A 26667-nucleotide genomic window follows, 5' to 3' on the forward strand; every position below is an offset into this window, starting at 1 on the left:
CTAGAGAAAGCATATGGTATTTACGTACACTACATCCAGTATTTTTAGCCCTGAGGGTTACTCTAAGATGCTTATGAACTGCACTCATGCTGGGATATCAGACAAAACAAGAGCACTGCAAGGGAGTGACGTCCCTTTTCTCTAGCAGGTATGAGATCGCTGGCAGTCAAGTAGGACCTGTCTGACCCAAGGAAACTGCAGCAGACCCTGAACTGAATGAGGAGAGTCAATTTTGCCAGGCTGATTCTCTTGAGGTACAGAAGTATGCTATCAATTCAATTGAGCAGAGTGATTAGTTTTTTCCACTGGATTGGCACAAATAAGCCAAACCCATAAATAATGATTTAATTGCAAAATCTTGGTGCTTAGATCCACCTGGCCTAGGGAAAGGACACTCTAAGCTTAAGCCTGAAAGGTAGAGAGGGTAGGAGACAGAGGAACCCATCAGTGCTAAGCCCGAGAGCTACAGGACTTTACTTCCTACTGGGCCCCACTCAAAGCAACAAATACTCTTACATATTTTCCTTCCTGCCACAGTCTGGAGGGTCCAGACTCCAAAGCGCCTCTGTAATCGTGAGACCTCAGCCCAGAACAACGGGCTGGAGCAGAGGGCACAGAGCCAACTACACAGCACCCAGTTAAGTAATTGTAGCTTTTTGCTACTTATAGCTATGAGATCGCTGGCTTCCTTCGTTCGCCAAGGGGATGTCAGTCAAGGTCAGGGAACAAGATTCTTTTACTTTAGGGTGCCTGTTTGTGGGACGCGGAGTTTGGAGGAAGCAAGAGCTTGTTCAGATCTGCAAACCCTTTAGTAAGACTCAGGTTACACAGCAGGTATGGAATAGAGTTTGTTGCATACACAAGCGTTGAGGCCAGGCTCTTGCTTTTAAGCTGATGGCCTGAAGCTACTTACCCTCTGTTCTGCAAGTCTTCCAAATTGGAGGCGTTCCATTCTGAGCCCTGCGGGGAAAACATTCAAAGGGACACATCAGCCAGAAGGAAGGCATGGCCAGACAACTGATGGAGGGAGGGATTGTCACCAGTGAACTGGAGGAGGAAGCTGGCCAGCTAAGTGTTGGAGAGCAGACGGTCTTTTGAGTAAAAGGGTACACAGAAGAGTGGTAACAGGGCTGATGTTCAGCACCTTATCTCGCCCCATTAAACCAGAGGTATTCTGAAGCAACAGGCAGCTCTGCAAAGCAGGAGCCCAGCACTATATGCTGGCACTTCCTGCAAACTGCTAACAAAAAAACCTCAGCAAATATGAGACCACTCCACCCTTTCCCTGGAGGCTGCTGACAGCTCTACCCCATAGAAGAGAGACTGCCTGTGTTTAAACACCATCCAGGTGCTCTTTATACATGAAACACCCATCTCGCACATCAAAGGCAGCAACACCGTAAACTTACTTGGGTTACACCTCTTTTCCCCACGTTCAAAGCCTGTGTGAGCAGAGAAATACACATTCAACCCTGGCTAGCTAACCCTCTTCTCTGCAGCACACACAGGGCCTCCAAGCTGCTTGCTTCCTGCTCAAACACATAAACCCTGACTGAGGACAAAACCACTCAGACAAGGGCTTCCTTCAAAAATTAAGGTGCACAAGCTATCCGCTTCCCTGCCCTAAAATAGCTCCCAAATAGAAAGACGGTTCAGATGAAGGAGTAAGCAAGAGGGACCCAGGCAGCACCACCATCACCAGCAGAACAGCACTGCTCATGGCTGTTCCCATGGCACAGGCTTCCACATGGCCCCAGGGCCAGGAGAGGCATAGCCATGACGAGCTGGCCCTTGGAGCACACCCACCGCCTGCCTGCAAACTCTATCAGCCTGAGAGCAAGAACCTCCCAGTCTTGCAGAAGAAGCAGTGTCCACCCAGAGGATGGGTTGCTGCTTGCCCCAGAAAGCGTGCATAGGCACCCCATGCCTGAGATGGGGGAGCTCCAAGAGCTCTGACTCACAGGCACGCACTTGCGCCCATGACAGCGCTTGCAGAAAAGTCCTGAGCTCTCACAGCCTGTGTCTAGAAGTACACGCACAGGAAAGGGCTGCGTTACTATTCCGATAGCTACTGGGGACAAGTCTGTTGTCTTGTCTTGACACTTCAGGAATACAACAAACAAAAAGCAGCTGGTTCTTCCCAAACTGAACTACTTCCTAAGAGAAATCATCATAATGAGGACACCATTCAAGGGTTCAGCACAGATGGGACTCTGAATTTCAAGCAGAATAAAGGGGCAGATGTTACATGCCATGGTAGCCCAGATTTCAACAGAATCCATTGCCTTCAGCCACAGATCAGGTCAATCCCAGCAAAGCCCAGAGCTGTGCACGATCTGAAAGAGGACTATGGGGGCTCTTGCTATTCAGTATCTGCCAACAAACATATTTTGATCCCTGCCGTATTTACCCTAGCCCCCCAGACTTAGTTAGCTTCATGTTGCCTCTTTCTGGCCAAGGAAGAATAATTTAATTCACGCCTGGGAACCACCAGTTTCCACAGGTATGGAGAACAATGCTGCAGTGGTGAAAGCCTTTTCTCCTGTCCTTTGATCCACAATCACCAACATCATCAGGTCTCTTATTTCCTGCTTAGTTATTTTAGCACTCCTTAAGTGGGATCCCACAGGGCTCTTGCCTCTACCTGGAAGGAAACAGTTCCATGCCTTCCAGAGACCTCACTGTACGACTTTGCCTTGCAGTATACACACTCCTGAATTAAGCTGGTGCCCAGCCCCAGCAGCACTGCTCCTCACCGCAGAGAGCTGCTTTGCAAATACTTCTATTCCACACATTAGCCACAGCTCTTCTCCTTAATGCTGCCTGCAAGCCTTGTTTTAAGGGTCTTGTTCCTATTAAATGCACTCAGAGCCAAGACTCCAAGCCCTGCAGCAGACTGAACTGCCTGTACTGCTTTTGACTAGCACTGTAAGCCTGTAACAGGTCTCTCTCCCCAGAGAACACATAGTCTGCAAAAAAAAAAAATCCATTACATTGTAGGTACTTTAAGTTTCCTGTCTCTACCCCACCACAATTTCTTGGGAGCGCTCACATTAACATACACCTTCCCTTCTGAGCCACGGCACTAAGCTTCAGGAGACTGGGAGAGGCCCTCTCCATTTGGAAGGACCAGCTGGTCCAAGAGGAATGGCTTTGTTTAAAGTTGAGCCAACCTCAGAGGCTAGACAGCCCAATCAAACCTGCGTCCGTTGCTTCAGGGCTGGGAAATCCAGCGGAGTGCTGACTCACCAGAAGGAGGTGCAGTAATTAGGCCCCATCAGCAATGAAAGGCAACTAAGCAAGCAAAACATCAAAAGGTGAAATGTTTACATTTTCCTTAAGTGACTTATATCCACGATTCTTTGTTAAGCTCCTCTGTTCCTCCTGGATCACATGAACTCAGAGCTTTCCATGTTACAAGAGTGTCATTCCACCTGAACGTTACACAGCTCTCCCCAACAGCTCCCCTCCCTCTTTGCTGTAGTTATGCCCTTCCCAAACACACGCATACTCCAAGAACTCAGCGTGTGGGTACCCTGGACAGTTAAAGCTACAAAACTGGTCTTACATCAATGGAAACAGCCCTGAAAAGTAGTTAGAATTAAGACTTTTTCCCTTCCATCCTCTAGCGACAGGGTCTACAGCTTGGCTGGTGTTCTATGGCAAAGTTTAGTCCAGCCAAGAAGCCAGGCTGCTCTTGTTCAATAGCACTAGCGTCTTGTGTCCTGCTTAAGAGTGTGTGACTCCAGGATCAGCCAATCTCCCCTTCAGAGTTCCTTTAAGTTCCTCCAGGGGCCCCTGTGTCAACCAAGACATAGTGAGAAGTGTCAGGCATGTTTACTCTTGAATTCACTGTTAGACTTACCAAAAAGACATGATCAAATATCTGTGTGGGGCTGTCCATCTGTCCAAGGATCACTATCATTTCATTATCAATGAACTCTTTGAACTCCCGCAGGTTACACACCATCTGCATCTCCAGCTCAGTGCGTATCTGGGTGGGAAGGAGGAACACAAGGAAGCCATGTGAAGTTTTTGTTCTGGCCTTTCTTCATGGCATAAAGTAGAGAGCTCTCTAGTTTGCACAACAGCACTTCCAGTGCTGCTCCCTCACCACTCACCTCTTTTGACGTGATGTTCTCCAAATCTTTCTGCATCATGATCTCCCTTAACTTGGTCTTAATTAGCCGTTCCGTGCGCTCCCGCTCAGTCGGGCTATCAGAAGAAAGCAAGAGAGTCACGGGGAAGGGAAACAAACTGGACTCATGACACTTTTTAAACAGGTATTGTATAGACTATATACTCTGCAGAGTCTCAGATACTGACACTACTTCCCCCAAGCACGTCCTCAGCTGGAGGGAATTCAGGTGACTGTAAAGCCCAGTTTAGACTCCCAGTTGTGTATGAAAGAGACCAACTGAATGCTCCTAATCCATTGTAGTCATCCAGAGAACCTCTGGTATTTGGTAAAATTTAAATTGGGAAGGCTGCATTATACTCTCTGGAGCACTATCTAAGCTTCCCCCTACCTTTCTTGGAAAGGTAACAGCTCCAAAGCTCCTTACATGGAGAGACGAGGGCAGCTAAGCCTCTGTGCATTCCTCCAGCCTCTGCTGCCAGGGGCCTTATCACCAGCTGCAAAAATAGCCTGACTAACACCAGGGGAAGTTGCAACAGAGCAGCAGCACAGAGCTGTCTCACCCATCATCTTTAGAAGGGACCCAGCAGTAACATCTTGCACCACCTTTCCGTTTCTCTGGAAGGCTGCCAGGATGGCGACTGCACAGACACTTCTCTGCTTTACAAGTGTCCAACTGGTGGTTCACAAATAAAAATCATGGAAGTTCCCGGTCCTTTTAACCTCACACATTATTTCAGGACTCAATTAAGAGAATGCTGCCTAGGTGTCCCCAGGAAATCATTCAATTGCTGCCACCAGGGAAAGGGTGGGTTACATAAAATTTATATATGAAAAGCTACAAGAGAATATTAATCTGACAGCCTGCCAAAACTTTTCATCCACCCTCCTTGTACATTAAAAACAAATCAAGTGTGAAGGCTTGTTCACAGCTGAACAACTGCTTAGCATTATTATTCACTCACTGAATTCCAGCAACAGGAAATATCTGAGAGCATAAATCAACCAATGGCACTATTATACTGGGAAAGCAGCGGGGACTAGTGAAGTCATTCCTTCTACTACAAACCGGGCAACTAAGCCCTTGTGCTTGGCATCACATCTGGACACAGACTACCTTTGAGGTTATATGGTATCAGTACCATCAGCAATTACTAATTACAGGGGTTGTAAACCTTGAATGTTGATACAGCCTATAAATTTTGCCTTTCCAAACTATCTATCTACCTCAGCCACTGTTTTGGACCATGTATCACCAGACATCCAAGCATTTAGCTGGATACAGCTTGGGACCTATACACTGTCCTGTTCCACACTTGCAGAGCTCCTCAGAACAATGAAAAGCCACATTGCTCTGTGTCCCCGTTCTTAGGTGTATCAGATGGATGCCTATGAGAATGCTTCTGAGCTCACAGTCTCAGAAGTGCATACATCAACACTTCACTTTACAGCAAAATGAACAAAGGAAAAAAAGACCATGTGACTCTAAACATGTGCTCAGACGCGCCATCATAAGAGCAAAGTCCAGAGAAACCTGTTCCTTCCAGGAGACACCAGGCCTGGAAACCAGAGGACAAAACCAGCAAAGAGGAAGGCCTAGGTACTAGAATACAACACAATTCTCTCTCACTAGTAACACGGGACTTACCTTGCAGAAGCAAAGATCTGCGAGCCTAAAGCCCAAGGTAAACAACTACACTGAAAACAGAGGCTGGAGGAGATGCAAGGCCCAGGAGGGCTAAACTTCCAGTGCTGGTGTTTACCTAACTAGGGGTCCGCTTATTATCTGGAACAGGAAACCTCTCCTCATTAATACCTAATTAAGAGTAACCTCTTGTGGAAACTGTCTCCTCATTTGGAGACTGAAGTGCTTGACAGCCAAACACTTTGGCTCAGCAGAGCCAGACCAACTTACACATCTGTGAAGAGGGCGGGCGAGTCGGGCCGGTGGGACTGGACATCTTGCATGGCGTTCCACTCATTGACTGATGACTGGTCAGAGTTGATATGGCTCTCATAGTAACTGACCCACGTGAGGAAGAGGCTCCCTGGGTAGTAATTATTGCTCCGTGCCACCTCACAAGCCTTATGTAAACTCTGCAGAGCAGACCTAGAAAGGGAAAAATACTTGCAGGATCATAATTCCTTCCTCACGCTGGTATTGAGCGCAAAGCAGCAGCCAAATCCAGGATGCTGCTCACGTCCCATCAGTTGGTACAAACCCCAGTGCTATATGCAACAGCCCCCGGCACTGAGGGGGGACAGCAGGGGGCCGTCCTGCAAGGGTGCGGATAACCACGTGCTGCAAGAGCTTGCATGTCTTATCTGAAGTATGCCAAGACAAACCTGGATAGCAGCGAAGGTGCCCACAACTCAGAGGGCAGAGGCACCTGTGTGTCTGGCTCCAAAAACTGCTACCACTACCTAAGCCATAAATAAGATGCGCAGAGTTCTTGTCCAAGACAGGGTGCTCTGACAGCTCCTACTGTGCCATCAGCTCCCCTGCATGCAGGGCCGGGACACCCAGGAATGAGACACGGAGAGCTGCACAACCAAGGGCTTAGGACTTGACTTTACTGAGGTGTTTAGGTGTCTGCCCTCTCTCACTGCACGAGGGATGTCAGAAGTTTCTTCAGCTGCTGCTGGGAAACAAATCCCCCTCTCCTATTTTTAGCTTGTTTTAAATCTTTGACTGGGATCAGAAGGATCCAGGTCAAAATCACTGGGGTGACACAGTAGCATGACACCCTGACAGGCAATGTATTTCTGCAATGCAAAGAAACTTGAGCCAGAAATACTTTCATGGCCTCTACATTCTTACATGAGCCACCCTAAAAGGAAAGAAAAATGCAGGCAGCTTCTCTTTCCTTCTCGCTATCACAATGAACATGTCTCACTGGAGACAGAGACTCCTAAAATATGCACAGCGTGTATTTCCTTATTTATGACAAATAAAAAAGTATTTCAAACACATGCTCAAAGCAATTCTGCTTCGGAGAGATTCAAAGCAGCAGCCCTTTGCAAGGAAAATTACCCTATTCCTTCCTGCCCCCAGCTAAGACGAAGGTGCGGCTGCAGCAGTATTATAAACTCACTGCTGTATACCAGCACTTGCATGCTTTTTTTCTTTGGTATCAAACTTCCTTTCCTGTCTCTGAAAGAGACTTCTGGCTGCTCGAGTAGGTCTCAAGATACCAATAATGCAAAGCAGCACCTGCTTTTTAAAAGCTCAAGCAGGCAAAACACCTTGGAAAAACAATCACTGGGACAGATTATAGTAAGTACTTACCACATTGCCTGTACAGACACTGGCTTGAATATATGAACCCTGTTATCTGTCGATACGCTGAACCCTCTGGAGAGAGGAAAAAAGGCGCAGTAAAAATGTGTCCCAAAAGCAACTTTTCAGTTAATAACCGATAGTTTGTAGCACGTTAGAACAGCAAAGGAGTAGCCCTATGCATACATTGCTGAGTTCAGCTAGCAAACAGATCAAAATAGCACGCTAAAAGCTCTAAGATAACTTTTTAAAGCGGCTGCTGTTCGGGAACGAAACTAAGACAGTGGGACAGTGCTGGGCTGTGCTGTTTACCTTGGCAACACAAATTCAGTGCCACAGCTGGGAGCAACAGAGTCCAGCTAAAGTGATCCTGGGGCAGCTACCAAGGAAAGAAAAGTCATTCCACGCACTGCACTGGACAGCCTTTGTAACTGGCACAAACAGGAGTCTGCAAGTCAGGTGTCTATTTGGCAGAGAAACATCATTCTTATTCTGTGTTCAGCTGAACGCTGCCTGCTGCGAGCGTGATGGAGGAACACATAATAGGATCCCTTTAAGGAGCTTTCACTACACACCCACTCACCAGTAAAAGCTCCTTTACTCCAGCTTAAACACACACACGAGCCACTGTCTCAGGGCGTGTTTATTCACAGATAAGTCAATCACTGGTGTTCCCTGCCACAACCACTGTGATTTAGGGCCTTTGAGCCTACTAACCCAATACAGGTCATCAGCAGGAGGTCTGCTGGACCTGTTAGAGCTCTGCAATCATTTGAATTCTTCTCATACGCATATATATATACACACACACACACACCATGCTGTAAGCTAACACATGGAGACCCTCTGCTATTGACCTAGAACATACAAAAGACACTCACCCATCCCCATCCAGGTGGATTAAGGTGTCGCTCCACAGCGGCAGCACCAAGCCCATCGTACAAGTGCTACTGTAGTAAGAAAGAGAAGGTCAGCCCATCTACTACAGCACCATGCTATTATTCTAATTTCACAGCAATGGTTGCAGATGTTTGCACTCATTAGAAAAAAATGAAAAATCCCAATGTTGCTTCAGGGACAAACAGAGCCAGTGTTGTTCTACAGGTGTCTGGCAAGGATCATTAACCAGATACAGGGTACAGCAGTACTCTTTCAAGCAAGCTTAAAGGGTTAACATACGCCCAGGAGAGGAGCAAACAGGATTCAGAAGCAGCAAGCTTTGTGCGGAAGGTCAGAGAGGGCTCACAGTCTTCAGTAAGCTCAAGGCTTTCTTTACAGATTAGTCCCTCTCGGGCGCAAGTGGTTTGGTTCTAGCTCTGATTTTGCAATCCATAGCTTTGTTTTCTTGTTTGTCCCTCAGCCACAGCTGCTGGCAACTGGGATCAGTCTAGTGTAAGAGCAGGGTGACTGGCAGCACGGTAGGTTAGCAATCACAGCCTGTCACCCGTTGTTGACTCCTCACCGTTCTTCTCCCTCCCACACCTCAAGGATGAGCACAACAGCCAGCTGAGACAGACACCTCTTGGCAAACCCACTCCTCTCTCAGCTGCTTTGACCTCTCTGCCCTCACAGTCACCTGCTTTCTGTAACACTGAGCAAAAGGCCAAGTTAAAAGCAGAAGTCAAGCGATGGAAAAAAGGCAGGGGCGGAGGAACCCCAACACAACCTGCACCAGGCTGTCAAATGAAAAAGCTGAATCTCATAAAGCTGTAAAATCAGTCCATAATCAAAGCAGCATCTTGAAGAAGAATCGGATTCAACTGCCTCCTGTTCTTATGCTTTGCACTAACTGCTCTCCAATTTCCACAAGCCCTAACACCCCCTGCAGTCTCTGCAGCTCATGAGAAATGGGGGAAGAAGGTGAGACTTGAGGTTTCAGAGCGTCAGCAGACACGAAGCCCTGTAGATGCACACGCCTCGGAGCGACTGGTGCCCAGCACAAGGAGACACTGCGGCATGCAGCTATTTCTGTTGACAACATGAGATGAGCTCATGGAAAGATGTGTTTTTAAAAGGCTTCCCAAGGTGGCCAGGGTATTTTTAGTGATACTGTTCAGCAAGCGCTTATCAGAGACCATAGCAACAAGTCTACATTGAGTTATAAATACCAAGTGGGCTAGGGGAGGGTGTATCAGACTGACCATCCAGAACCTCAGTAACTCTAGGAGAAAGCTAAAATGACCCTGCTATGTTATTAGAGACTGAATACCAGTGAGCTCTCAGTTATCAAAGGTGGCTGTGCTGGTATATCACAGCCAATAGCAAGCTCCAAGCTCACAGCAACCTGTGCAAGGACAAGTTATTCTTACACTACTGCAAGAGCATCTCTGAGCTACAGCTGTGCACACATGCACAGGAAGGGAGCCAGGAGCCAGTGGCAGCATCAAGCTGGTCCCCCATTTAGCAGGCATCACTTGAGCTAAGCATCCAAATCAAGTCACTTGAAATTAAGCATGGTGGCTGTTGTGATCAGCAGGCTGTTTGGAAGGCCATTTCTTAGCCAAACAGTTCAAAAAGATTTTCTAGTGAGCCTGCTAACTATGTGAAAGTAATTTCTACCAGCTAGGGTCAGCAGCAAGACTCATTCCTGCAGCAGTTGTGCTAGAACTAAGCACGTGTATGAAACCTTCCAAAATGGTTTGAATACCAAGGTTTTTTCTTTCCCGCATAGGCCAAGACTTACTTACAAACCTTTAAAAGAACCATGTGCCTCCATGCCTTCTCCAAAGTGCCCAGTGTCCCTTTCTATCCTTGAAGCTTCTGCCCGTGAAGCTGCTGGGCATGCTGCCTGCTGGCTTACAGTCACTCCAGCAGCAAAAGGCTGCTTCCCAGCCACATTCTGTAGCCTTTTGGAGAGGTCAGCAGCAATTTAAATGAATGAAGCAAAAGCACTAAACCCTGATGACATACTGATGTCTGGGGAGAGTACATGTTGTGTAAGATCTGCCACCAGCAACCCTGACATTCCCATCAGGCCCTTTGTGCCATGACCTTGGCAAGGGGCTGCCTGACAGTCACTTTCTTATTAGCTGCTCTCCTGAACCCTGATGTCCAGCTCCTCTAATTGCAGCTTTTCCTTTCCTTGCATGGGTGTTATCCCCGTCACTGGTGTGCAGGTGCAAGGCTTAGGGACTTCACCATTCAGAGACACTTAACGGCACTTAGTGTCCTCACACAAGCCTGAGGCTCAGCTGTGCTGTTGCCTTCCATTTTCTACCTCCTTTCAAGAAATAAAAGGGGAATTCTGGGTCTCAAGAAAGGTGTTAGGCTGGAAGATCTGAAGCAGTCTATCCCCAGAAAGCACGAACACCAGGGAATGGTTTCTACGCTTTACTCAACATGTGGCTGAACGCAAGGACTTTCCCCACCTGGATGCTATGAGTACCTGTCATTGGAAGAGAAATCCATTCCTAGGACAATGCTCTCTTCAGTGTCTTGTCTGCCGTTGGTGGACACTACCACCATGTATCTAGTGCGGTTCTGGTAGGTACTTTCCAGTCTTACAGCCTAAAGAAAGGAAGGGGAGAGATCAGCAGTGCAGCCAGCAAAACACACACTATTACCTTTACAAGCCACCTTTTCATGCTGAGTGACAGGCATTCTTCTCATATACATATATATATATACACACACACACACACCATGCTGTAAGCTAACACATGGAGACCCTCTGCTATTGACCTAGAACATACAAAAGACACTCACCCGTCCCCATCCAGGTGGATTAAGGTGTCGCTCCACAGCGGCAGCACCAAGCCCATCGTACAAGTGCTACTGTAGTCGCATATATATATACACACACACACACACCATGCTGTAAGCTAACACATGGAGACCCTCTGCTATTGACCTAGAACATACAAAAGACACTCACCCATCCCCATCCAGGTGGATTAAGGTGTCGCTCCACAGCGGCAGCACCAAGCCCATCGTACAAGTGCTACTGTAGTAAGAAAGAGAAGGTCAGCCCATCTACTACAGCACCATGCTATTATTCTAATTTCACAGCAATGGTTGCAGATGTTTGCACTCATTAGAAAAAAATGAAAAATCCCAATGTTGCTTCAGGGACAAACAGAGCCAGTGTTGTTCTACAGGTGTCTGGCAAGGATCATTAACCAGATACAGGGTACAGCAGTACTCTTTCAAGCAAGCTTAAAGGGTTAACATACGCCCAGGAGAGGAGCAAACAGGATTCAGAAGCAGCAAGCTTTGTGCGGAAGGTCAGAGAGGGCTCACAGTCTTCAGTAAGCTCAAGGCTTTCTTTACAGATTAGTCCCTCTCGGGCGCAAGTGGTTTGGTTCTAGCTCTGATTTTGCAATCCATAGCTTTGTTTTCTTGTTTGTCCCTCAGCCACAGCTGCTGGCAACTGGGATCAGTCTAGTGTAAGAGCAGGGTGACTGGCAGCACGGTAGGTTAGCAATCACAGCCTGTCACCCGTTGTTGACTCCTCACCGTTCTTCTCCCTCCCACACCTCAAGGATGAGCACAACAGCCAGCTGAGACAGACACCTCTTGGCAAACCCACTCCTCTCTCAGCTGCTTTGACCTCTCTGCCCTCACAGTCACCTGCTTTCTGTAACACTGAGCAAAAGGCCAAGTTAAAAGCAGAAGTCAAGCGATGGAAAAAAGGCAGGGGCGGAGGAACCCCAACACAACCTGCACCAGGCTGTCAAACGAAAAAGCTGAATCTCATAAAGCTGTAAAATCAGTCCATAATCAAAGCAGCATCTTGAAGAAGAATCGGATTCAACTGCCTCCTGTTCTTATGCTTTGCACTAACTGCTCTCCAATTTCCACAAGCCCTAACACCCCCTGCAGTCTCTGCAGCTCATGAGAAATGGGGGAAGAAGGTGAGACTTGAGGTTTCAGAGCGTCAGCAGACACGAAGCCCTGTAGATGCACACGCCTCGGAGCGACTGGTGCCCAGCACAAGGAGACACTGCGGCATGCAGCTATTTCTGTTGACAACATGAGATGAGCTCATGGAAAGATGTGTTTTTAAAAGGCTTCCCAAGGTGGCCAGGGTATTTTTAGTGATACTGTTCAGCAAGCGCTTATCAGAGACCATAGCAACAAGTCTACATTGAGTTATAAATACCAAGTGGGCTAGGGGAGGGTGTATCAGACTGACCATCCAGAACCTCAGTAACTCTAGGAGAAAGCTAAAATGACCCTGCTATGTTATTAGAGACTGAATACCAGTGAGCTCTCAGTTATCAAAGGTGGCTGTGCTGGTATATCACAGCCAATAGCAAGCTCCAAGCTCACAGCAACCTGTGCAAGGACAAGTTATTCTTACACTACTGCAAGAGCATCTCTGAGCTACAGCTGTGCACACATGCACAGGAAGGGAGCCAGGAGCCAGTGGCAGCATCAAGCTGGTCCCCCATTTAGCAGGCATCACTTGAGCTAAGCATCCAAATCAAGTCACTTGAAATTAAGCATGGTGGCTGTTGTGATCAGCAGGCTGTTTGGAAGGCCATTTCTTAGCCAAACAGTTCAAAAAGATTTTCTAGTGAGCCTGCTAACTATGTGAAAGTAATTTCTACCAGCTAGGGTCAGCAGCAAGACTCATTCCTGCAGCAGTTGTGCTAGAACTAAGCACGTGTATGAAACCTTCCAAAATGGTTTGAATACCAAGGTTTTTTCTTTCCCGCATAGGCCAAGACTTACTTACAAACCTTTAAAAGAACCATGTGCCTCCATGCCTTCTCCAAAGTGCCCAGTGTCCCTTTCTATCCTTGAAGCTTCTGCCCGTGAAGCTGCTGGGCATGCTGCCTGCTGGCTTACAGTCACTCCAGCAGCAAAAGGCTGCTTCCCAGCCACATTCTGTAGCCTTTTGGAGAGGTCAGCAGCAATTTAAATGAATGAAGCAAAAGCACTAAACCCTGATGACATACTGATGTCTGGGGAGAGTACATGTTGTGTAAGATCTGCCACCAGCAACCCTGACATTCCCATCAGGCCCTTTGTGCCATGACCTTGGCAAGGGGCTGCCTGACAGTCACTTTCTTATTAGCTGCTCTCCTGAACCCTGATGTCCAGCTCCTCTAATTGCAGCTTTTCCTTTCCTTGCATGGGTGTTATCCCCGTCACTGGTGTGCAGGTGCAAGGCTTAGGGACTTCACCATTCAGAGACACTTAACGGCACTTAATGTCCTCACACAAGCCTGAGGCTCAGCTGTGCTGTTGCCTTCCATTTTCTACCTCCTTTCAAGAAATAAAAGGGGAATTCTGGGTCTCAAGAAAGGTGTTAGGCTGGAAGATCTGAAGCAGTCTATCCCCAGAAAGCACGAACACCAGGGAATGGTTTCTACGCTTTACTCAACATGTGGCTGAACGCAAGGACTTTCCCCACCTGGATGCTATGAGTACCTGTCATTGGAAGAGAAATCCATTCCTAGGACAATGCTCTCTTCAGTGTCTTGTCTGCCGTTGGTGGACACTACCACCATGTATCTAGTGCGGTTCTGGTAGGTACTTTCCAGTCTTACAGCCTAAAGAAAGGAAGGGGAGAGATCAGCAGTGCAGCCAGCAAAACACACACTATTACCTTTACAAGCCACCTTTTCATGCTGAGTGACAGGCGCAGAAGCAGTGATGCAGTTTGCACTAGTACAGATGGCCCGTACTTCTCAGCTGGGTAACCAGCAGAAGAGGGAGAAGCGACTTACTCTCTCACACAATGCTTTCCTCAACTGCTGGCACGTTCCTGGTGCCTTCTGGACACCTTGCTGCAGCCCTGCTCTGTCCCACCAAGGCTGCGTTTAACCAGTAGCCTACGAGGCTGACTGTCACAGTCCTCTGACTGGTCCCAGCCTAGTTAGCTTCACGCAGCATTACATGTTCAGCGAGATAGACGGGTGTTGAATGTGCTCTCCACCTCACAGAGGGCTTTGTCCAAAGAGCTAGAGCTTTCCTTTGTATGCTACAACAGCTCCAACGAGACTCTTTCCACCACCCTCCCAGATAGCTGGACAACTAGGATCCAACTGATATGAGGTTTCCTGCTGGTCCTTTGAATTTTTCCAGCAACTTCCCTAGTGTAGAAGCAACCCTACTGCCTTACAGCTGGCAGGAAAAGATTTCCCTATTACTAAGGTGTACCCATGGCTGGATTTGGATTGCTCAGAAGAGGTGAAAGTCATTGCGCTTCATTGCTCCTACCACAACCACGTGCACCCCAGTGCCAAAAGAGAGATCAAGCAGGACTGGAGGATGCCTGAATTTCACCCCAAACTCCCCCAAATCAAATACTACTGACAGCATTCAGAAAGCAGCTGTGCAGCTAAGTTGTGAGTGTCAGACCAACACTGAAGCTCCTGAAATGCTACACTGAAGTGTAATGCTCCTCCAGAAGCCACAAGGAAGCGAGAACTGAAGTGACTTCAGCAAGTCTTCTTACAGATAGACTGCTGGTTAGTGAGGAGCCCAGGGAAGGGAGCCCAGCGTTTTAGGTTTTGCCTACAAACATCTGCAGTAGGCATCCTTTACTTGCAGTGTTTTTTGGGCTCTGTTCCAAGCCATTTGCAGTTATTTTAGCTACAGGATCCCAACTAGAGAAACTAGGACATCCCTAGAAAGGAAGTGTCTTAATTATGTATACTGAGTCTTAACTTTGGACAGCCTAATCCAACCCCAGGACGCTGTCTGGCTTCAATGTTTACCTTATTGTTAAACTGCTTCTTTAACTTTGAGCAGGGCCTACAGAGAGTAAACACGGGCAAGAAAGAGCCGTCACAGCCCACCAAATACTATGACAGCATTCAGAAAGCAGCTGTGCAGCTAAGTTGTGAGCGTCAGACCAACACTGAAGCTCCTGAAATGCTACACTGAAGTGTAATGCTCCTCCAGAAGCCACAAGGAAGCGAGAACTGAAGTGACTTCAGCAAGTCTTCTTACAGACAGACTGCTGGTTAGTGAGGAGCCCAGGGAAGGGAGCCCAGCGTTTTAGGTTTTGCCTACAAACATCTGCAGTAGGCATCCTTTACTTGCAGTGTTTTTTGGGCTCTGTTCCAAGCCATTTGCAGTTATTTTAGCTACAGGATCCCAACTAGAGAAACTAGGACATCCCTAGAAAGGAAGTGTCTTAATTATGTATACTGAGTCTTAACTTTGGACAGCCTAATCCAACCCCAGGACGCTGTCTGGCTTCAATGTTTACCTTATTGTTAAACTGCTTCTTTAACTTTGAGCAGGGCCTACAGAGAGTAAACACGGGCAAGAAAGAGCCGTCACAGCCCAACCTTGCCCTGTGCTGCGGACAGAAACCTGCCTGCTGCGATGGGACCCTGTTGCTGAATTCCTCGCGATCCAATGGTTGAAGCTTGAAGCGGTGTTTGACATCCTTCGCAAACTGAACCTGAATTCCTCAAACACCAGCAGCCCTCCCGAGCCACTGCTTGTGTAGACACTTCTTGGTGGCCCACAGAAGTTCATGGCTCAGAGAGCCCAGTTTAAACAGTCATTTTATCCTTAAAAAACAAAAAAGCTCACAAAATATTGTGTGGGATCTCTCAGGAGTAGGCTGCTTTTCCCAATACGCTCCTTTAGTTCTTTCTAACTTGGTCTTGAGGCCAGAATGGCACCTCCTTGCTTAGAGGAAGGCCCCTCTGACCTCCTCACACCTCACCTGTCCACTAGCCAGTAAGTCTTGGCCACAAGATATTGCAGAGTCTACAACAAAGGTTAAAACAGCACGTGGCAGTCAAAACAGAGCTCGCTATTTCACCGGAGTGCTCTATCGCAGGAGACTATGCTGAGAGCAGCAGGGCAAGCTTCCCAGTGGTGTTGCAGGGAGCAGCAGCTCTAGTGATGGGGGCGGAATAGCAAGTACAGGCAGGAGATGGTGTTGACCACGTCTTCTAGACTTGTCCAATGGGACCAAAGACTAACAGAAACTACCCAAATGCTGATGCCAGCAGACAGACATGCTCTGTACAGCGAGAGACTGTGCCCCACCCCACTTCTTTAGGATAAGTCATGCTAAAACCAGCCTTATTTCCTTCTTGCTCCTTGAGTCACTGGGATTCCTTTGAAAACACGGAAGATCAAGGTGGTCAGGCCTTCAAGGTGTGAATTCTGCCAAAGACAGCTGTTTCTACAACTAACCACTTGTAGCAAAATAGAAAGGGTGCTCTTCAACCTAGAAGAGCAAGCAATCACCAAGGTCTTGGTGGTTAAAGTCATTATCTACATTAGGAACCAAACCTCAAACAGAAACAAAAAGACTTGCCTAAAACGGGAGGAGGCGGACAACAGCTGCCCTGTGTCCGGGCCATCCACACACGAGCTTTATTCTGCCTCTCTTGAGGACAGTCCAGCAGCAAGAGGATTAACATAATCTAACTCACCTTGCTAAACCAATTTGGCTAGCAGTAATAGGAAGTGTGGTCTTAATGCAAGACGCTTTAGAACAGGGCTAGACAAACAGCGATCAAAGGTCACGTAGCTTCAAGTCAGTCGGGTGGGATTTTCAGAGGGCCAATTAAGAGAAACAGGGCATGGCTTACTGTGGCTCTCTAGATTCAACACTTACAGCCTTCCCACAAAGCAAAGAACCATGATTGGAGCAGATAATGAGTTTTGCTAAATTTACTAGAATAATAAAACAGCAAACTTGACATCGTAAACCAGCCAACCTCAAAAGTTACTATCAGAGCTCTAACATGCCCATCAAATCACAAATTGGTCTCTAACCTTTTCATTAAGCTCTAGTTCATATGCTCACCCAACAGTAGGAGCACACCAAGTCAGTGGTCTGACGCCTTTTAAATGAAGATATTTGAAATCCCAGTCAATCTAGGGAGGATGGCCTAGCTTCAGGGACTGATGAGATAGAAGGTTCTTTCTCAACAGCTCACCTACATAGAGCTAGCTTTCTCATCAATTTGGGGAGGTTATTTATAGTCTGTTCATGAACAAGAAGTCCTCTGTAGTCCTTTCAGGGCCAGCAATGCTTTTCTTGGTTTTAGGCTCACCTAAACACAAGCCAGCTTTATCTTCTGCTGCATTCTTGCTTGGTCAGAAGTGTGATGTGGTGTTTTACATCAGCCCTTATGAAGAGCATATTCCAAGAAGTAAGTTCATACTGACCTTTCATCTTTTTTGTGCTATACGATAGTAGATGTTTCATACAACACATTTCTCACTGGGATATTTGATTTGAAGACAAAAAAAAGTGCCCAACTTTCTGAAGTCTTTTATTACTGAACACATGTGAGTGAACAAGTCCCCACTTTGCTAAGCTACGGGAATACGTTCAATCAGTTTGCACTCTTAACTCATTTTCCTCCTTCCTACTGACCTTACACTGGTACCACTACTCTAATCCTGCTCTCATGGAAGGCTAAAAAACTCTGCCAATAGCTCCAACAGAAACAAGAGTTGTTCCAAATATTAAGTGTAGGTTTACAGAGGATTAGATTCCTCTGCTGCCCTCTGAGCTGTGAAGTCTGCCCTCCAAATGACAGCAGCCAATGCAAGAAGAGAATGCATTTCTCTCAGTACTGTTTATATTTCAAATCTAATTTGTATCTACTATTTTATGAGAGAGTCTATTGCAGCTCTGCACACCCTTCATTCGTCAAGAATCAATTAAATTCAAGTAGACTATCGAACTTAACCTCATGCAAGATTTCAGCATTCCAAACGCAGTTCCCAACAAAAGGGTTTATGTCTCAGCCCACAAAGTCCTTATTCAGCTGTTAAGGCTAATTTGTCCCAAATCACACAATGTAGCCAGTGATATTGCTGAACAATGATTTGTTCAATAGCTTCCAATGTTCTAACCCTGGCTCAGATTTTGAAAAGCACTGAGAACTCCTATTCCCATCACTTTCACTAAGATTTTAGTGACAGCAAGGTGTGCCTGATGAAGTTTGGGAGTAGGTCCTTTATTTTGCTTACAAAGATTGCTTATGGCAAATTATTTGCAGTGGTCATTTTTAAGGCTAAAGCATTCCATAGTAACCTTGGCTGTTTCCTATCTATACTCATAAGATCAGTCCAGCTCCAGCACAGCTCAGGAGGATTCAGCAAACCAGAGGTGCCAGAATAACACTTCTGATGCTGGCAGTCCTACTTTGGGCATACGTTGCTAAGAAGCACCAAGACAACACAGGAAAGAAACTTCGGGCTACTGAGTGATGAGAGGTGCAGATACACTTCAGTCATGCCTGACCTTGTAGAGCACTTCAACATGTCCTAGACAAATTCCTCACTGCTCTTCTTTGGCTTCTGGAGGTCTTTAGGACTGCATATCAATGCTATAAACAGCAATGCCTAATTTTCATTACATCGTTATAGGAAGCAACCACCCAGAAAAGCAGAAAGACAAGGTTCAATATAGGCACATAAATACATACCGACATGGGGATCCTACATGCTCCTTCCTGATAAGCCATGGACTTTTGGGATGCAACTAGTTAGGAAATCAGAGTGAGCAACACAACTGAACTAACGTGGAAGGGCAAGTGTTCATGCCGGTCAGATATAAGTCACCTACTCTTGATTTAAATAGGACACAAGCTAATTTACCCAGCTTCTCTGGCTATTGTTACAGCGCTTTTTGAGAGCCTAAGTACTCAGTACTTGGTCCAGACAAAGGCAGTCTTCTAGCCATACAATTTGTCTCACTGAACAGCTAAATAAGCAGGCCTTTCATAATTAGCTGCTTTTTTACCTTTGTGGTTGCAAAGAGGACTCCCCAGACCCGCTGATGAAACCACTCAAACATACACACACCACTGCTTTCATGAGTTACACAGGTGTATTTGTCAAGTGGAACTTCACCTTTATATTCGTTAACAGCAGATAAGCAAAAAGCCAGCCTACCAGTCTGATGTTGTCTTCTGGGCGGAGCAGTATGAACATGGCCTGCAGGTGTTGCTGGAGATCCCCTGCAGGAAAGAGGGAAAGGTGAATGCGCAAAAATAGTTTTAAAATCACATGCAGGTTCCCGGCTGTCCAGCCAGAGCAAACGTCCACCAAGAAACCTGACACGTCACCGTGAGCGTTGTCACTTCCACCCACTCAGAGATGACAAAACTCCATCGCTTAGTCAGGTGCTCTTTGCTCCATGTGCTCACCTGTTCCCATCCTACCATGCTCTCTCCTGTTAAATCCTGTTATCTTTTTAACAGAGGTAAAAAAAAGCGTTTCAGTACTCTTTGTTCCTTTAAAAGGCAAGGCAAACTAGGTAGAAACGGACCCCGTCCCATGGTTCAACATCTCATTCTACTATGCACTTCAAATCAGGAATCTGCCATTTCTTTTACACCAACTTATTACTTAGTGCAGAACTGCTACCTAGACAAAAGTATCTCCTTTGAAGTGAGATTCAGTCCTATCTTAGAGCAGCGCATGACCACATACGCTTAGGTACCAATCCCACCCAAAAGCAGCTGAGAATTGCCACCTGAAAAATCAAGCAACCACAATTTTTCCTAGAAAATGCTTGCTTCACTTTTACCGGTGAGGCAGAGGAAGACTGAAAGGGGGGGGCGGGGAGGGGAATCACAGTCATGCAGTAACTTTAAAGTCTTCTTAAAAAGAGCTGAGTGTCCCAGGTTCCTAAAGCAGCATCTGAAAGACAAGTGAGATGCCTTTCTGTTGGTACTGCCACACCGACTTCTCAGCACTCTTCCCCGGCCTGTAGAGAGCCAAGAGTTTCTCTGCTAAGCACATTAACTTCTGACTGTCAGTAAGCACTAACACCTCCAGCAACGGGCTGTTTTTTCAATCGTTACCTGGAAAATTCATCTGCATTCCCAGAAAGGAGAGTGCAAGGCTGCCAGGTGGGTGGCACAGATCGGCAGGAAGAGGAGCCTTTACTCTCCCATCCTCTCCCACTCCCCCACAGCCGGGAAGCTGAGTTTAGGCAACACTGCAGGGAAGAGCACGAATGCTGGAGCAAGTATTCAGCACGAGTGGCTACGAGAGCATTTTCTAGGAAGGTTGACCAACCTTCCTGACTTCCCTTTCTAATTCATCGGTGGTGCTAGAATCCATGCTATTTCACAGACTTTCAGAAATAAGGAAACCTCGGACATGGAGCAGCATCCAGAAGTGCCACAAAAGGGAAGGGGAAGAAAGGAAATGCTGCCCAGCGAGAGCGTGGTACCTAGTTTCCAAATGATTTTTATAGCTGGTGAAACAGCAGGGCTGAAGGGCTGCTGCAGCCTCTCTCCTGACGGGCAGAGGTAAGCTCGTGTGGAGTGGGCTACGCAGGACATGGTATTCCCTGCTCTCCCCTTCCTTCCTTCCTCTTTGAAACATATTTCAGCATATGGAGAATGAGTCAATGCCCTGGGACTGCATTTTTAACTGGGGGTGGGAAAAATTGAGGCACTCTGCAGTGCTAGGGAAGTCACATACAACGTACCAGCAGTGACAAGCACCTGACGCTACTTCCTGCCCAAGGACAGTGTTCCCAGCGCTGGAGTGGCTGGCACGTGCCTCCCTAAACAGCAATTATTTAGGGAGACAGGTAACATAGGAAAGGCCAGCTCATCCATCGGATGCTTGTCCTCCCAGGGGTGCGGTGGGAAACAGGATTTCCCCACGTCAACAGCAGTGCAGTCCTGGCAATGCTGTTCAGTTCCAGCAAGTTTCAGCTGCTAGCGCAGTGGGAATCGGTGAGGACTGGACTCAACAGGCAAAGGTCCCTCTGCTTCAGGTGGCACCTCCTGCCTGCAGCCTGGAAGAGCCCAGCAACTATTTGACTCATGAGGCATTCACATGTTTTAGGCAGCTTGAAATGGAAGATGCTTCACCTCAGTTTTTCCCTCCCCAAAGTGTAACAGTTCCCACCTATTGATGCCAGTAATTCAATATCAGGAACCAGTGTAAGAGCTGAAGTTTCCAGAGTTAAAAAAAAAAAAACATCACCAGGAATACTGGATTATCTCAATACTTAAAAAAAGAGAGGAAGTTTCTAAGACAACCCTTTCTGCAAGGCTCAGTCAAGGAGCTCCACTACCCCTCATCCTCAGAAAGTTTATTGCACCCCTCCCTGTTCCCCAGCCTGCCCTGCCAGCCTTGGGAGCTCCAGAGCTGGAAAGGAAAGTATTGCTTCCTTGGTCAGCTTTAATCGACTTGCAGCATTTTCAGTCCCAAACACACAAGGCATTTTGTAAGCTTCCTGGATTAAGAAAAAGCAAAGGAAAGGTTTTAGCATGCCAGAATCAGCACAAAGATATCACATCCTGTCCTACGAAGAGCTGTCAGCTTCGCTGGCATTCGTGGCATGACTGCTGCTTCCTATCACATTGTCCAGCAACGAGCAGATGCTTTTGTTTCCTTCAAGCTGGCAGGCTAGGTGTAAAACATCAGCTAGAGTGGGATATTAAAAGTGATTTACAGTATCCCAGAGATGGCAAAAGCCCCAAGGAAGTTGCATCCTTTTCTGGCCTCCTCCAGCATTGCTGGAATGCAAAAGCAAGCCCACCATCCTACAGAACACAGCCCGTTTGCCAGGTGGCACGGGGCACAGGACCACCCAGCAAGAGGAGTGTGGACAGCTGGTACCTTATCTAGCCAATCTGCCAGCTAGTGATTTCCATTGCTGAAGATGATACGATTAAAGAAATGGGTGTGAGCATTAATTATTTCCTGTTACGCATTTACTCTTTATGCTGGATTCTAGCACCTCTGATGAAATAGAAAGGGAGGTCAGGAAGGTTAGTCAACCTTCCTAGAAAATGCTCTCATAACCACTTGAAACACTACTGCATCCATAGGTGGCAATTTCATACTGGAAACTTATGTCCGCTCTCCACCCCACTTCTAATTTTGTGTGCCAGAGAAGTCACGAGACACACGGGAATGAAAGTTGAGCACAGATTATCAGAATCCAAGAAAGGAGACAGTTTTCTTCGCCACATGCTCTGCCAGCTCACTGCCAAGAGGCCGGTTCACCTCTCAGATCCACACTCTCTACATCACTGTTTTAATTTTGGTGGCACAGATGTTTTGCTCAGGACGGAGACACATTGATCCCTTGGCGTCTTGGTCTGCTGGCATATATTGTACGTTAGAAAAGTTCACAGAAAAGAAAGATGGTGCACACTCATACAAAGGTCTCTTTTCAGTGAAATCTCCAAGCACCATAAAAAAATACTATACCATTCACATCACTTGACAAGCAGGGAAACTGAGGAAAGGACAAGTACTGATGCCTCATTAAATCTCACTCCATAAGCTGAAGAGACAGGAATAAAGAGGGTCTTCTAAGAACAAAAATCCCACCCCTTGGGCAAGCCAGCCTCTTAAATTTACAAAACATCTTGCTGTAAGCAATTACAACACACCAGATTTGCTTTCTTGGCAACCTGGCTTCTAAAAGCTCTGAGCTGATTAGACAAGCAACTATTTTCCACCAAGGTCTCCAGACCCCATGTAAGTCAGCTGTAGGCAAGTAGATGAGGCAGCAAGAGAGACTCAAAGCCGTTTGCGCTGCCTTGCACAGGTTCACAAGGAAACCAATCCAGCGGGTCTCCTCTGCAAGGTAAAGCCAAGACAGCAACTGACCTGGGCTTCTATTATGCAGAGGACTTTGGAGAGATTAAAAACCAAGACAGGTCAAGATAAACTTTTAAAAGACTGCTGACTCTACTTTCACGCTGAAGACCATTTCACTTCAATCTCAACCAGAAAGGCCAGGTTTAAATTAAATTTCAGAACAATTTATTTTCTTTTGATAACTGGTAATTAATGCATCTCATTCAATTTGGGTACTGCTTGGACTATGTCTGAGTGGAAGTATGTAATAAATTGCCTTTTGACTTGAACTCTTTCTATAAAGATGTTTGTAAACAGATTTTGAGGTGGACCAGTCATCAGGTAGGTAACTCTGCCGGATATAGAGCTGGATGACAGTCTGATGGTATCAAAGTACAAAGAAATCTACTCCTGGAACCAAACAAAATCACCTTTTGGTGATCACTTTTTGGCAAAGGAAGTTGACTCCAGCCTCTGTTTCTGTCTCTGTCCCATATGCAAAAGCCTGAAGGTCTCAATGTTGTTTTTTTCCTGCTGATTGTTTAATGGAAGGGAACCTCCCCCCCACTATCTGATCCCTGTAAAACACCATCAGTGAATAAGCACCACATACACAATGAAAAACAACCTACCCTGAAATGTTTGAGTTTCATTATTCAGACTGACTTTTCAAACAGAGAGTCTAAGCGAAAAAAAAAACCCTTTTTTTCCTCTGATTGTTTAATGGAAGGGAACCTCCCCCCCACTATCTGATCCCTGTAAAACACCATCAGTGAATAAGCACCACATACACAATGAAAAACAACCTACCCTGAAATGTTTGAGTTTCATTATTCAGACTGACTTTTCAAACAGAGAGTCTAAGCAAAAAAAAACCCCAAACCCACAAACAACTTTCAGCCGATAAAGGGGGTGGAATTATGACTGTATTATTCACTCTGCTCACACGTCTGAAAAGTCACACTGACTGTGCTCAGAGGTTTCTTCACTACCATGTAGAGGTAAGTCTCCTCCCTTTCTTCCATCATATCCGGTTACTTTCAGGTCAGGAAGGACAATTACTCATCCCAATATCATAACCTCAGGTTTCCCAGTGCAATGCACGAAGGTTTTGATTCCAATCCTCCAGCCCCTCTCTCATACAAAAATTATAGGATGGTATTTTGGGGAGCAGTTGTTCTCAGCTCTCTGTGATGTTACAATTGCTGCCCTAATGTCACTCATTTGTTTGATTTTGCAAGATAAACAAGAGAGTACTGAAACCTTTTTCTTCCTATCAGCATTAAATATTGCAGTCATGAGACTGGCAGGTCATACACACCTGGTGTAAACAGAAATGTGTGTCATCTGGTGAGAACGAACCCAAGAAAGGTGGACTCGGAAACAAGAATGAGCAGACAAGCCTCAGCCGTGGCATGCAACACGTTACCTGCATGCTTGTTGCGCCTGTGACTGATCCTGGGAGTAGACGACCCATTTCCTCTCGGCAGGAAGAGAGCTGCACCTTTCACAGTGAGGAAGCTTTCGCTGATGCTGCAAGGGAAAGAGACAAACAGTAAGGAAAACTCTGTATTGTCTTTAAAAGGAGAAAAGCAATGGAACAAGGCATTGAATGCATGCTCTGTTCTTTTGCAAGGAAGCGATTTAGACTGAATTGCTTTGTTGGTAAAGAACTTTCCCGCCCGTAAGTACTGCAAACGTTCAAAGCATAACTGAGAACAACATGAACAGAGAAATACTGAAAAGCAGAACATATGCCTGCTGTTCTGCCTGCAGATGTAGAACCTGAGCAGCAGAGGGGATTAACCTATGGCTATATTTTTGATTGGAAAATCAAGATGGGAGATCCACATTTCTAAATGGCGATTAATACAGCAAGCCCACGCATCTCTATAATTACGGATTCTGTTAACCCTGTGCTTTGTGGTTGAGACACAGCTGATGCCCTGCAGAAACAAATGTCTCCCTTCAGCAGTTAGCCAAAAGAAAATTAGTGTACATAACAGATTAAGAAATCATGAAACTACTGTCTATGAGTCGTATGATAATTAACTCTCAAAGACTTATAAATTAAAAGCAAAACTGTAATGCTGTTGAATTCAGACGTCACTTACTGCCTTGATTTTGCCCTTTCTGAAGTCACATGAGGAGAGCGGTTTGTGGAAAGGGGCAATAAAGAGTTCTCAAGTTCTGTGGAAGAGCTGATATTTTAAGCACATCTTCCAGTAGTTTTCTTAGAGATGCTGTGGCTCATGAAAAAAGCAAGAGACTACAGATTTTGCAATTAAGCCATCCTGTTGCATAGTTAAGGGTTTCTGCTTTTCTCAGAATTGGTAAGACAGTCATACATGCTTTGAAGAAAGCCAGAAACAATTCTACAGTCAACAGGATGGTTGACGAACATGATAAGACAGGATGGGAGAGTCCCTGGCATCGTGCACCCCAGCAGCTCCATGACTTGAAAAAGACATTGGCTTGTTCTCTTCAACTGAACAAGAGACTAGGAACTTCTTAGTTCCTTTCTCTGCTTAAACAAATACCAAACCTAATTATTTATTCCCTTCCTTTAAGAGACAAGGACCGGGAAATAATAATAGAGTGAAAAACCCCGCCATATATTTGAAGAAATTCCATGCTACAAACTGCGGGTGAACGCTAGAACATGCCAAGTCACCACCCTTCACAGCTACTTCCACTCTGCAGCCTAAGCAAAAGCTAACTGCTGCCTGCAGCCCCTACTCCAGGGACATGTTTCAGTAGCTACTCAAAGGCAGGCGTACACCTAAGCACGAACGAAGACAACAGCGCCACAGAGAAATCAAACATGACCAGGAACCAGGACACAGCATGGCATGAGCCTGTGATCTTCTAGTTTCATGATTTGAGGTTGACCGCTTTAACAATAGGCTTTGCTGACTACGTTTTTATAGCTACAAGAATTATAAAAGCTTGTGTTAAAGTTGGATTTCCCCCTAACCTCAAGCTCATTTCTGGGCACCTCCCCATTTTCCTGATGGGGATATCAAAAAAATAAAATTTTCTGAGCTCCAGCAAAGCAGATGCATACACTCAGAAAGACCTTCTTTTTTAAGCCTGTAGCACATCCCGATGTTATGCGCTGTCTGTCATAACCTCAGCACTCCTCCTTACTGACAAAGTTTCTCCCAGGACTATTTTCTAAAATTAAACCAGATGTCAAACATGCACTGGATGTTTCAATAAAACTAGAATTTTAAAAAGGAAAAATCACTCATCCCAAATTAAAATGGATCAGAGATCTTTACCTACGCTAAAGTTTAAAACAAAACAAAAAATAAAATTTAAATTCATTGGGCACACTGAGCACAGATGTTTCCTCAGACCCTTCTCATACAAAAAATTTTGACTGAGCTTTTCTAGCTTTTGGTGACAAATAGATCCTCTGAAAGCCCTCAAGCTACACAGTTTCTTAAAGCCCGAACTTGAGAAACACAGAGTTATCCTGAAGCCACTAACTTTAAAAAAATTAACAATAATAGTAATAATATCATGATTCTCCCTCGCTTAGCTTGAACATGTTTCGATTCAGCAGTGCCCTGATGTCCTGAAGAAGTACACTTCTGCTTTCAGACTAGCACCCACAAGCAAGAATGGGGCAAGAGAACATGCTGTGCTTTGCTGAGCCTCTTCAGGAGACAAGATAACGATGCAGAAAGAGTGAGAAGACATTCCCCCCTTCTCCTCCTCCCTTTACAATCTCACCACA

General features: G+C 46.1%; 1 protein-coding gene across 1 annotated transcript in view; it reads right to left on the reverse strand.

Moving 5' to 3' along the window:
- The window catches only part of SSH2 (slingshot protein phosphatase 2), a 45210-nt gene that overhangs the window by 13261 nt on the left and 5282 nt on the right, over positions 1–26667 (reverse strand). Inside the window, exons 4-12 of the mRNA XM_019471766.1 lie at positions 24352–24455; positions 19257–19321; positions 13797–13918; positions 11293–11361; positions 7428–7493; positions 6054–6248; positions 4122–4215; positions 3866–3994; positions 914–960 (exon numbers count right to left, since the gene is read on the reverse strand). Of these exons, the coding sequence (XP_019327311.1) occupies positions 914–960; positions 3866–3994; positions 4122–4215; positions 6054–6248; positions 7428–7493; positions 11293–11361; positions 13797–13918; positions 19257–19321; positions 24352–24455 (891 nt within the window). The remainder of the gene's footprint in view (positions 1–913; positions 961–3865; positions 3995–4121; positions 4216–6053; positions 6249–7427; positions 7494–11292; positions 11362–13796; positions 13919–19256; positions 19322–24351; positions 24456–26667) is intronic.

Source organism: Aptenodytes forsteri, unplaced genomic scaffold (assembly GCF_000699145.1).
Source record: "Aptenodytes forsteri isolate BGI_AS27 unplaced genomic scaffold, ASM69914v1 Scaffold66, whole genome shotgun sequence".
NCBI classification, from domain to species: domain Eukaryota; kingdom Metazoa; phylum Chordata; class Aves; order Sphenisciformes; family Spheniscidae; genus Aptenodytes; species Aptenodytes forsteri.